Genomic DNA, 12,899 nt, shown 5'->3' with positions numbered 1-12,899 from the left:
TTGCCTATCTCAAACTTGTCTTTGAAGGAAAAGGGAAATTAAGTCTCCTCTGCAAATTTCACAGTGAGGGGAGGGAAGTAAATGTTTGGCACTCAGATAATCCACTGTTTACTGGGAGCTCATTCCCCTGAAGAATGAGCATCTTGGTCACTTGACCAGATAAATCACTTAGATCAACAGAGATGCAAACAAGGGTGGCCCTCAAGGGACCTTTGTCTAGAACTCATTCTGTCTATATAAAAAAGAAAGAAGGAAATAAGAGGAAGGAGAAAGGGAAGAAGGAAAAGTGACAGGAAGGAAAGGAGAGGTACAGGAAGGCAACAGCCGGGAGGAACAAAAGACAGAGAGAGACTAAGAATTGAGTGGAAAGGCTTCCCTACTTGATGCTTCTGGGAACTTCCCAAAGCAACCCAAATCCTCTCTGAGAGAATACCCTTATCCCTAAGCCACAAAGTCCTCTCACAAATAAAAGTTCCAGTGAGCATTACCTCACAACGCAAAACAGGGACTTAGGCACCAATCCAATGTAAATGAAAGAAAAAAATTGTAAAATTAACTCCTCAAACAATGAAAATATTTGCCAGATTCATAATATTTTAAAGGTATATAAATTATTCAGCAAAATAAAAGATGGACAAAATGAGAGTAAAAAACAAGAATTAATCATAAATGGCATAACTTGCTTTTTAAAAATAGGTTAAAATGAACACCCTGTGCCATGCTATACAAGCATTTTAAATAAATATAACTTATGAATTTAAACAAATTAGAAACAGCTGAAGATCTAGAGAAACTACCTATAATTCATCATAGATGGGCACAGAAACAAAAATAATAAAAAGAGAATAAGAGAGGAAAGGAAATTCTAACATATGACTAATGAAGCTACTTTAGTGAAGAAACAGAGAAAATGAAATGGAGGGGAATATTTGAAGAGGGTAGTATTATTCATAATAAATGAAACACATAATTGATAAAAGAAAAAACATTCATCTATTCAATTATATTTTTGAGTGTCCACTACATAGCTGAGAGTGTTCCAAAACTGGGAATATATTAAAGGGCAAAACAGTTAAAAGTCATTGCCATCATGAGCTTATACTCTGGTGAAGAGAACACAGAGGGTAAAAAAGATAAAGAAAATACACACCATGTTAAACACTCAAAAGTGCTAAAGATTAAAGAGAAGCAGGGGGTCAGAGATTACCATTTTAGATGGTAAGCTCAAAAACAACCTCAGAGATAGTATCTTTTGAGTCATGGTCTGAAAGAAGTGAGGAACTATGCAGATAGATGGGTAGAAGAACAACTGGAAAATCTGTGAGCGTTCCTGTAAATTTCCAGGAAGTCTGCCTATAAATTTCTCTGTGAGCTCAGAGATTGGACAGTAGTAACAGAAGGAGCAAGGGGGAGAGTGATAGGAAGTATCGTCTGATGTAATGGAGATGAGAAGTCCAGATCATAGAGAACCCTAAAATATGCTTTGACCCTGAGTAAAACTCTATGTGTTTAGCAGAGGAGTGACATGATCTGACTTATGGTTTAACAGAACCACTCTAGCTATTGCATGGGATTGCCCTGAAAATTGACAAAGAATAGAGGGAAGGAGATCACTTAGGAGGTTTCTATGGTAATTCATTAAAGGGATAAAAATGGCAGCAGGGTGGTAGCAGAAGGGATGGTAAGAAGTGCTATGGTCCAGGATATCTAGACAGTATTGATGTGAAATGTGAAAGACTTTCAAGAACAAATCCAAATTTTTGTCTTGAGGAAACAGGAAAAAGAACTGCAATTACTGTGATGGGGAACACTTTGAAAGGATTGGGTCTGGGAAAATATGAGGAGTTCGAATTCAGACCTGAAGTTTGGACTACCTAATATTTGATTGACTTATATAAAATTGGTAATATTCAACATTCTGACCTACAAAAATGAAAACTGTATATGGTTCAACTTAACAGATATCCAGGAGAAAATGCTGGTGATGTAGTTGGATACTCATGAGAAAAGTACAGAAGGTTGACAGAAAAAAAAATAAGGTCAACAACAGGGTCCTGGGATATTCCAGCTTTCATAATGAGGAGCAAACAACTAAGGAAACTGAGAAGAGAGATAGACAAGGAAAGTGTGATATCTTGGATGCCAAGGGGGGGAGAATGTTTAAAGGAGACAAAGACTGACTGTTGTTGATGAAGATGGGATTAACCCCTGGATTTAATAAGGTGGGAATCATTGGTGACCTAATGAAAGCGCTTATAGATGATCAGAGTGCTTTCAAGAGATAGTGGGAAAAGGGAAATTAGATAACACGGGTATAGTTGACTAATACCAAAGTTTTGGTGCACAAGAATGGAGAAAATTGATGTAGAAACTGGAGGAAAACGTCGTGTCAAGAAAGTACTTGTTTAAGATGGAAAAGTTTACCTCTCTATATATTGAAGATATTGATTTAATGGAGGTAGCTAAAATATGATAATGCTGGACAGACATGTGAAAATTGCTGGAGTAATATTATTGAAGAGGTAAAATGAGACGAGATCACTTGCAAACATGGAAGGAGTGACCTTTGCTAGGTTTCAGTGAAAAGGCTGGATTGATGAATTTTTCCAAATGGACAGAAGGATTGATAGAGTATGGATATTTAAAAGACTAAGCTAGGAATTCAGATGGTCAATAGGTATATGAAAAGACGTGCAACATCCCTATTTAATAGAGAAATGCAAATCAAAACTATAATAAGGTACCACCTCAAACTGGTCACAATGGCCATCATCAAAAAGTACAAATAACAAATGCTGGAGTGGGTGAAGACAAACGGAAACCCTCCTACACTGTTGGTGGGAATTCAAGTTGGTGCAGCTACTATGAAAAACAGTATGGTGTTTCCTCAGAACTCTAAAAACAGAATTACCTAATGATCCAGCAATCTCATTTCTGGACACATATCCAGACAAAACTGTAATTCAAAAAGATATATGTACTCCTGTGTTCGCAGAAGCACTATTCACAATAGATAGGCAAGACATGGAAACAACTTAAATATCCATCAACAGGTAAATGGATAAAGGTGTGATACATATATACAATGGAATACCACTCAGCCATAAAAAGAACAAAATAATGCCATTTGCAACAACATGAATGCAACTAGAGACTAAATGAAGTAAATCAGAAAGAGAAAGACAAATACCATATGATATCACTTATATGTTGAATAAGACACAAATGAACCTCTCTATGAAACAGAAACAGACTCACATAGAGAACAGATATGTGGTTGCCAAGATGGAGAGGGAACAGGGGAAGAATGGACCGGGAGTTTGGGGTTAGTAGATGCAAACTATTCCATATAGAATGGATAAACAACAAGCCTGCTGTATAGCACAGGGAACAATATTCAATATCCTGAAATAAACCATAATGGAAAAGAATATAAAAAGAATATATATATATGTATGTATGAATCACTTTGTGGTACAGCAGAAATTAATACAACATTGTAAATAAGCTATACTTCAATAAAAACTATACTTTAATAATAAAACACTGAGAAGATTAAAATGATCTAAATAAACAGGGAGACACTTATGATTCATGACAGAAGTCATGTTCCTGATTGAAAGACTAAATATTGTCAAAATAGCAATTCTTCCCAAATTGAGCTGTACATGAATCTAGTAGGCATTAATCAGAAATTGACAAACTGATTCTAAAATTCATATGGAAATGCAAAGCACCTAGAATTGTAATGACAACATTTAAAAAGAACAAAGTTGAAGGACTTAAGCTAACTTAAATTTCAAATCTTATTCAAAAGATACAATAATCAAGACAGTGTGGTACTGGCAGAAGAATAGTCATACAACAGGTCAAAGGAACTAAATTATGAGTCAAAAACAAATCTTTACATTTATGGCCAATTTATTTCTGACAAAAGTTCCAAGACAATTAAATGTTAAAAGCATAGTCTTTTTAAAAATTAAATATTCACATTAAAAATCTTAAACTATTATTTCACATTACACACACACAAAAAAAAACACAAACTGGATCATAGATCTAGACGTAAAAACTAAAACTATTAATTTCTTCAAAAAAAAGAGAAGGAAATCTCTGACTTTGGTTGGGCTGAAGGTTCTTAGATATAAAATCAAAGTTACAATTCATCTTTTCAACTTGACATTTTGAAAGTCATCAAAATTTTAAACACATGCAAATCAAAAATCACTAATAAGAATTTTTAAATACACCCAAAACTAATAGAATGTTATATGCCAATTATATTTCAATGAAACAATGGAAGAAAGTCCATAAAATAGGAGAAAATATGTGCAATCAGGCATCAGATAAAGGACTGTATCCAGAATATACAAAAAACTGTAACAACTCAAAGATAAGGCAAATGATAGAATTTTTAAATGGACAAAAGATTTTAATACATCTTAACCATAAAAGATACACAACACAGGCTTAGCTAATACACTCATGAGAAGATGTGCACCATTATTAGTCATTAGAGAAATGCAAGTTAAAACCACAATGACATACCAAAACACACTCACTAAAATTGCTATATTCAAAAAGACAGACAATACTAAATACTGGTGAGACTGAGGAAAGATTAAAATCCCCATGCATTGCTTGTGGGAATATAAAATGGTACAGCCACTTTGGAAAACCATTCCATAGGTTTATTTTTAAGTAGAACATAAACTTGCCATTTGACCCAAGAATTCCACTCCTTGGAATCTTTGCAAGAGACTTGAAAACACATGACCTCACAAAGACATATATATGAGTGCTCATAGCAGCATTACTCCTAACAGCCCCAAAATTGAAATACTCCAAATGTCCAAATACTGATGAATGTACAAACAAGTGGTATATCATACAATAGATACTATTCTTCAAGAAAAATGGAAGAATTGGCAATATAACATTCTACAACATGGATAAAAACTGCTACAACAGGAATAAACTTCCAAAATAGTACACTAACTGAAACAAGTCAGATGCAAAAGACTACACACTGAATAGTTCATTCTATGAAATAACTAGTAAAAAGGCAAATTTAAAGAAAAAGAGGCAATCACCTATTATCTTGGTCTGGGGTTTTGAGAGATGAAACCTTAATGCAAATAGGCATAAAAGAAATTTTTGAGATGAAAAAGATATTCTAAAATTGCTATGGTGATGGTAGCCCAACTCCATAAGTTTATTAATAATCATTAAATTGAAAAAAGAAATATTAAAATCACTGTAAGGAGCAAATGGATATGATGTGTCTCTAGAAGACACAGGATGGCCTATTAATATTCAAGGCAAAAAAATATAATTTTAATCTTTTTATGAGGAAACATAAGAGAATCCCAAATTGAGGAACACCAGCAAATAACTACCTATAATTTTCAAAAATATTAATGGCTTGAAAAACAACAGAAGGTTAAGGAACTATCCCAGATAAAAGTTAACTAAGGAGACATGACACTTGAATGAAATGCATGATCCTGACCTGACCCACATGTTCTAGACAAAAATAAAAATGGACAGAATTAGATAAAATTACAAACTTTCAGTTATAAGATAAACAAGTACTAGGAATGTAATGTATAGCATACCATATATAATTAATACTACTGTATGTCATACATGAGTGATAAGAGAATAAATCCAAACAGTTCTCAACACAAGAAAAACAAATTTTTTTCTATTTCTTTAATTTTCTATCTATAGGAGATGAGGGAGTTTCACTAAACTTCTTGTGGTAATCATCCAATGATGTATGTAAGACAAATCATTACGCTGCACATCTTCAACAGTGCTGTATGACAATTATACATCAATAAAAATGGAATAAAAAATGACAGTAAATTAAAATTTTTAAATTGATAAAGAGATAGTGGTATATAATAAAGAACATTGTTAGTACAATTGATAAAATTGAAAAATGAACAGTGGATTAAAGCATGACAGCAATTTTATCAAAGATAAGGTGTCCATAGGTTCATGGATTTATCTCTGGGCTTTTTATTCTGTTCCATTGATCTATATTTCTGTCTTTGTGCCAGTACCATACTGTCTTGATGACTGTGGCTTTGTAGTAGAGTCTGAAGTCAGGCAGGTTGATTCCTCCAGTTCCATTCTGCAATTTTAAATTTTTTTAACTCAGTAATTGTTCTAAAAATATGTGAGAATATTCTTGTTAGGAAATATACACTGAACAATTCTGAGGAAAAGAGTCTGAATGTATACAACTTACTCTTTAATGATTCAAAGAACATAAATATAAATATCGATATATCCTGTGGTCTTTTTGAGAGACATAACTAAAGAATGATAAGGCAAAGTGTTAAAAATAAAGGATAGATGAGAATTCTTCATACTGTTTTTGTAATGTTTCTGTAAGTTTGGAAATATTTCAAGGTAAAGCATTAAATATTCAATAAAACAAGAGCTTGATAAATAAAATAAAGCAAGAGCTTGATAATTCTTTGACATGACACTTACTTTGAAGCACCTTGTTTAACAGGCAAACTTTAGCAGGAGTCCCACCAGAGTCTAGAACAAGAAAAAGAAGACACTTTTCCAATATTTGACTGGAGATACTAGTCAACAAAATTAGACAAGAGAAAAAAAATAACACATTTAAAATCTTAAAGGGAGGGCAAATAAGACCATTTGCAGACCATATAACTGTAAACCTAAGAAATAACTAGAAAAAATGAGAATGTTATAAGAAATCCAAATGCAAAATTAAGATACAGAAATCATTGTCTTTCACATCACAGGAAAGCTGAAAAAAAAAAACTGTATTTGGTTTAAAAAAAACCTGTGTTTAGCTTTAGCTTTAGCTTCACCCTTTAAAATGCCAAATAACTACTGCAATAACAGTTTTGTCTTAAAAACTCCTTAAAAAGTAAAAGATTAATAATATTGTGACAACACAGGCCATCATAAAATATTAAATCACTGGGACAGCATCAATGGTTGGTCAGTCGCTCAACAGTGTCTGACTCTTTGCAACCCATAGACTGTAGCACGAAAGGCTTCGTGGTCCTTCACCATCTCCCAGAGCTTGCTCAAACCCATGTCCATTGAGTCAGTGATGCCATCCAACCATCTCATCCTCTGTCATCTCCTTCTCCTCCTGCCCTCAATCTTTCCCAGCATCAGGGTCTTTACCAATGAGTTGGCTCTTCACAGCAGGTGGCTGAAGTATTGGAGTTTCAGCTTCAGCATCAGTCCTTTCAATGAATATTCAGTCCTTTCAAGGAAAAATCATTCAATGAATGACTTCCTTTAGGATTGACTGGTTTGATCTCCTTGCTGTCCAAGCATCACTAATCCAACACAATGCACCACTGTGACACACTCAGGAAGCACAGCATAATGTGCCAGGATTACTGTGAGTTAAGCAACGAGTGAGTGGGCCACCACCTTACTCTGCTACAGGCGAAGACGAAAGTGTTGGTGTACAAGCAATGTTTGAAGCTGCCTTTTCTTACACAACATTTTCATGTAAAAGCCTGCATTGCATGTTGGAAAAGGGTTCTCCAATAAAAGATAGAAGAGATAATGTATGTTGTGGATGACAATACCAAATAGCAGTAAGCTCTAACATTTTGCAGGAAAAAACCCACAATACTTTGCCATTCCAGGAAGAAAACATCCCATGTTATGTTTGTACATACATAGAAAAGGATCTTGACACATAAACACTGGATTGGGAGGTGGTAGGAATTTTCTAAAATATGTATTCAGGTATTCTATGTATTCCTAAAGTAAATAAAATAAATAAGAATTTTTAAAAGCTACTTACGCATTTTAGGGGGACAACAGGATGGCACTCATTAGAGGGAGGAAAGTGAAAGTGTTAGCTGCTTAATCACGTCTGACTCTTTGCGACCCCATGGACCGTAGCCCACCCAGGTTCCTCCATCCATGGGATTTTCTGAGCCACCAAGGAAGCACTCATTAGAGGGAGGATCTGCAGGGAACCAGAATTTATTTGCTAATTCCTCCCTCACAGTTGTTCAATCAGTTCACGTTGATTGGATAGACAGTAATGACCGACACCAAGAAAAGCCAATGAGTGGGCCTGATAAATCACTCTGACAGCCTCAGTGCATCTTAAAGAAAAATAAGGCAAAATTAAAGATATCTGATCTGGTGCCCAGTAAGTCATTCTTGAATTATATAGATGTTATGCCATGAAAAAACCTGAAAAATTACTTGCTAACAGATCAGATCCCTTTTTAGAATGATGATGATGATGACGATATTTTTTTTAACCATTCATTGAATGTTGGCTACTTGCCAGGCACTGTTTAAGATGCTGAGACTAGAGCTATAGTGTCAGGTGGGAGTAGACAGATTATAATCATGATAAAGAGTGAATAGCTACCATTCTCTGGTGGCTCGGACAGTAAAGAATCTGCCTGCATCATAAGAGACCCGGGTTCAATCCCTGGGTCCAGAAGATCCCCTGGAGCAGGAAATGGCAACCCACTCCAGTATTCTTGCCTGGAAAATCTCATGCACAGAGAAACCTAGCAGGCTACAGTCCATGGGGTTGCAAAGACATGACTGAGTGACTAACACTTTCACTTTCACTTGGCACTTACCCTGTTCCAAGAACATTTTATATACATTATCTCACAACCCTCCTGCACAGTAGATGGCATTCTGTCCACTTCATGTGTAAGGAAACTGCAGTCAGAGAAGGTGAAATGACTGGCCCATGATCACCCACTTAGAAAGGGGCTGACCATGGAAATTCCTTGGCAGTCCAGTTGTTGGAACTAGGTGCTTCCACTTCAGGGGTCTTGGATTGATCCCTGGTCCAGGAATTAGGATTCTGACAAGCTGAGTTACACAGCCAATTAAAAGAAAGAAAGAGGCTGTTCAGAATAGAAAATCAGTTGCGTCTATGCCAGGCCCCCAGTAACTGCCTTTCTCTCAGGACAGGACCACATTCCCTTGGAAATGGAGCCCACAGTGACGATTCATAGGACCCAGAACAATGATGAGCCCAAATGTGAAACTACTGAGGTCAGGAAAGCAGTGGACAAGAGGTGGCACAAGGCAGAGACAGGAGCCACCTCGTTCAGGGCTCCAATACTGGTTATGCCAAAAGTTGTGAGCCACACCTGGTGTCCTGGCCAGGTTTTGGCTCCTCCATCCATGTCTTAAAACACAGCATGTACATACTCACTGTCCTAAAAATGGAGCTCCCACTGAACTATCCTTGACAATGGGATGTCCAAGCATCACCAAAAGAATTCCAACAGTGTCCTGATCGGGAGTGCCCTAAAAGCAGTGTTCAGCCCCTGCATGTTCCCTCAGCAAGCCTCCTGATCTATATAGGGAATTTCTTAGCCCACAGGCAAGACACTGCAATGCAACCATGAGAGTGGATGCAGGAAGGAGTATAGGGGAAACCACTGAAGGCAGGCCCAGGAAGGTTGAATTTCCTTCATGACTTTGTCACCAACAGGCTGGGATGTCACCTCGATCATACACTGCCCTGTTCCTGAACCCCTCAAATGCTGAATGAAAACGAGTTCTGTCATCTTAAACTCGGGCCCCAAACAGAATCTTTGTGGAGCTGCTTAAGGAGAATTCCTATGCCCATGGCTCCCGGAAATCTGATCAGTGATTCTGGGATGTGGCACAGAATCTGCATTTTACACTAACTGGCCAGAGAAGGGCAGTGTCTGCCAGTTCACAGATCACTAGCTTAAATGTCCATCAAGGGAAGCCTGATTTTAATGGAATTCTGAATGAAGGAATATTATGCGGCTCTAAAAATAACACCATTAAAGCTATTTTGTAAAAAGGGACAAAGTGAGCAATCATGTGGTAAAAGGACACAAAGGGAAGTATTTCACCTTCTTCTGAAACTATATGAAAGAATTATCTATAGTAGTAGTAATAGTGTTCCAAAGTAATTTTTGAGTGCTTTCTTCCATTAACTCCGGATAAGTTGTGGATCCACACCTTCCCTTGGCGACCAGGATCTGTAGCATAGACGCGCCTTTAAAGTGACACCCAGATTAAAGGCTCTGCCGCCTGCAACACCTGGAGGGGAGCCTGACGGGTCAAAGAACCCTCTGCTACTTCCTGGCTCCTGGCCAATTGGTTCTTCCTTCGGCACGACAATTGAGCTGCAACAGATACACCTCTGAGTGTAGTGTAGGTCAAATTCAATACAATAAACTCTTGGTTTAGTGATGGAAGTATAACAATGACCATCTTGCTAAACTGATACATACATAAGTTAATCGTGCAGCAGTTGCTAGTCAGACACTCACTTCTAACACCGCTTTCCCTTTCAATATCGCTGCAAGGATCTGGCAGTCATTGAGAACTCAGGCGTAGACTTAAGGATGTCATCCAAAACCTTACCTCACTATCTGGCCAAAAGAAGTTAAGAGGTCACTGCCAGGGCGAGGTCTCAGGGGATGAAGGAACCACATTTCAGTGTCCTGGTGCAGCGTTCCAATGGTGGGACTTGAAATGTAATCGGTTTTCCGTTAAGGTTTTCCGCATCTGAGGTCTACACGAGCAAAGAAAGCCAAGGACTTCACCCAGGAGTGGCACGATTGCTCCGCCCCCTTCAGGCCTATAAAAGAATCTACACTGAACTACCCACCAGGGCCAGGACTCTTCGGCTTCACAGACTACTCCATTTCTGTGGGCGGAGCCTAGGAAGGGGCGGGGCTTAGCGGGAGGCTGCTTTGCGACTCAGGTTCCGCCGGCTTCACTCACGACATCCTTGGCGCACTCCTGTGCAAACCCGTCCACGTGAGGAGCTGAAGCTTCAAACTCGCAAGTCTGAAGGCAGCAGCTCCCCTAGAAGCCACGACTGAGTGACTCCCCAGAGGCAACCCCAGAGTTCCGAAGACTCATCCTGCGTTCCTGCGCCCCACCACCCCGCGTCGGCCTCACCTGTCAGGCCGACCTGTCACTGCCTGCAGGACCCAGCCCTCTGTCGCCTTCTGCCAGGTCCCAGACCCGCGGCGACACTCACATGATGGGCAGCCGACCGCGCAGTCCCACCGCCTACCCTGAGGACCCGTGGGACCCGCAGGACGGAGGACCCGGCCCTGCCAAGCGCCGCCGAACCGAGGAGCCCGCGCGCCCGAAGTCCGAGTCTGAGGCGGCGCCCAGCCTGGATAACCTGACCTGGTCCCCGACGGCGGGCACCCTCATCTTCGTGGCTGTCCTGCCGGCGGGATGTGCTCTGCACGTGCTCCTGGACGACGTCGAACTGCTGCTGGAGCCCGAGCCAACGTCTGTGAGGCAAGTGTGTCTCGGAGGTCGCATCCTCATGCTGGTCCCCGAGGCCCTTGTGGGCTCGGGTGCGGAAGGGCCGTGGGGGCAGGGCCTAGAACCGGGCGCTCTCCTGAGCCCTCGCGGTGAGTAAGTGGCTCTGGAGCCGGGATTCTCCTGTGCCGCTGTCCCAGAGATCGCCTGCCAGGGAGGGGCCAGCAAGGAGGATGCAAATGCTGACGCTGACTTCCTGCTGGGCGAGATGGATGCTGCCTCAGTCCCAGTCGCTGGGCTCCGCTCTTCTGCTGCAAGTTTGACTCACTTTGACCTGTTAGACCTAGTCTCAGAGCCCTCCCCTCGGGCCTCCAATCCTAGTCCAGAGAGAGGCTCTCCTCAGCACGCCGACAGCCTGGACTTGCACCTTCTGGAGCCCTTTCCTCCTCACCACTCCAACCTCTACCTCCTTCTCCGAGTCCAAGTCGCCAGGAGCGCCCCTGTCGCCCTCCTGGTTTTCCTTGCAAGGCCCGGAGATGCCTGTTCCCTGAATCCACTGCCTCCCACGATTCCTGGACACGTGAACGGGCACCAGGGGAGAGTCTTCCGATGTTGGTTGTGTATATATTGAACACACTGGTAGAATCATACGAATAGATCCTTTTTGGATGCAGGCTGCTTTGCAGAATTTTGATCAGTGGCTGCCTGAACATCTGAAAGGAAGTTCACCTGGGCAAATAAAATCCACTTGAAATGCAGCATACTTTCAGACAGCCAGACTGCTGGTAGGTTTTCCGTAAAGAGGTTACCCTTAAGCAGATCTGTTGTTTAGGCGCTGTTGTATGGGCCTCTTTGCAACTCCGTTGACTGTAGCCCGCCAAGCTCCTCTGTCCATGTGATTTCCCAGGCAAGAATACTAGAACAGGTTGCCATTTCCTTCTCCAGGGGATCTTCCTGACCCAGGGATGGAACCTGCCTCTCCTGCATTGCAGGCAGATTCTTTACCACTGAGCCACTGGGGAAGCCTAAGCAGCTCTACCCACTTCCCATTTGCTTCAAACATAAGCAACAGCACTTTTCTCTAAAAAGCCATCCTTTCCCTGATACCCTACCACTGGCCCCTTCCCCTATTGTGCCCCACCCCACTCAACAGAAGAATTGCTAATTTCTGTTGTTTACACGGTTTTAGTCCTAGTGTCCATGCTGGTTTACAACAACCTCTACCCAGATGGGACTTTTTGGATGGAAGTTATGTGGACAAGTATTTGTTGAATACAAAACATAGAATGGGGAACAATGATTATGGCCCCTCCTCTTTTGAATAACTAGGTTGGCAGATGGTTTAATTCTATTGCTGGGTTTTCCCAAAAGAACCAACAGTTTTCTGTTCTTCTTATATGCTTTTAATGTTATATAATTTTCTTGCCCTGGCAAAGTTTGTAATTCTAAAGATTTTGTGTTTTTATAAGCTCCAAAATGTGTTTTTTACATTGCTAATATGTAGAAATAATTTTTCTTATATTGTCTGACCACCAGCAAATTACTTAATTTCTGTAATCGCTTATCTGTAGATTCTCTTGCTTGACTAATAAAGAAAATATTTCCAAATAATGAGTATGTCTTTTTGTTTG

The 12,899-nt window shown here is 40.0% G+C and overlaps 1 protein-coding gene across 1 annotated transcript; it reads left to right on the top strand.

Annotated features, from left to right (window-relative positions):
• Positions 1-11,035: 11,035 nt before the first annotated feature.
• Positions 11,036-11,899, top strand: LOC133074120 (proline-rich protein 23B-like). The gene is made up of 2 exons (XM_061168060.1): positions 11,036-11,420; positions 11,469-11,899. Exons 1-2 carry the CDS (start codon positions 11,036-11,038, stop codon positions 11,897-11,899), a joined length of 816 nt encoding a protein of 271 aa, XP_061024043.1.
• Positions 11,900-12,899: the final 1,000 nt, after the last annotated feature.

Source organism: Dama dama, chromosome 19 (genome assembly GCF_033118175.1).
Source record: "Dama dama isolate Ldn47 chromosome 19, ASM3311817v1, whole genome shotgun sequence".
NCBI lineage: Eukaryota > Metazoa > Chordata > Mammalia > Artiodactyla > Cervidae > Dama > Dama dama.
This window is presented reverse-complemented; position numbering and strand designations above follow the sequence as displayed.

Coding starts and splice junctions, on each gene's coding strand:
- LOC133074120 (XM_061168060.1), top strand. CDS start 11,036: ATGGGCAGCCGACCGCGCAGTCCCACCGCCTACCCTGAGGACCCGTGG. Junction 11,421..11,468: donor CGCTCTCCTGAGCCCTCGCG/GTGAGTAAGTGG, acceptor CCGCTGTCCCAG/AGATCGCCTGCCAGGGAGGG.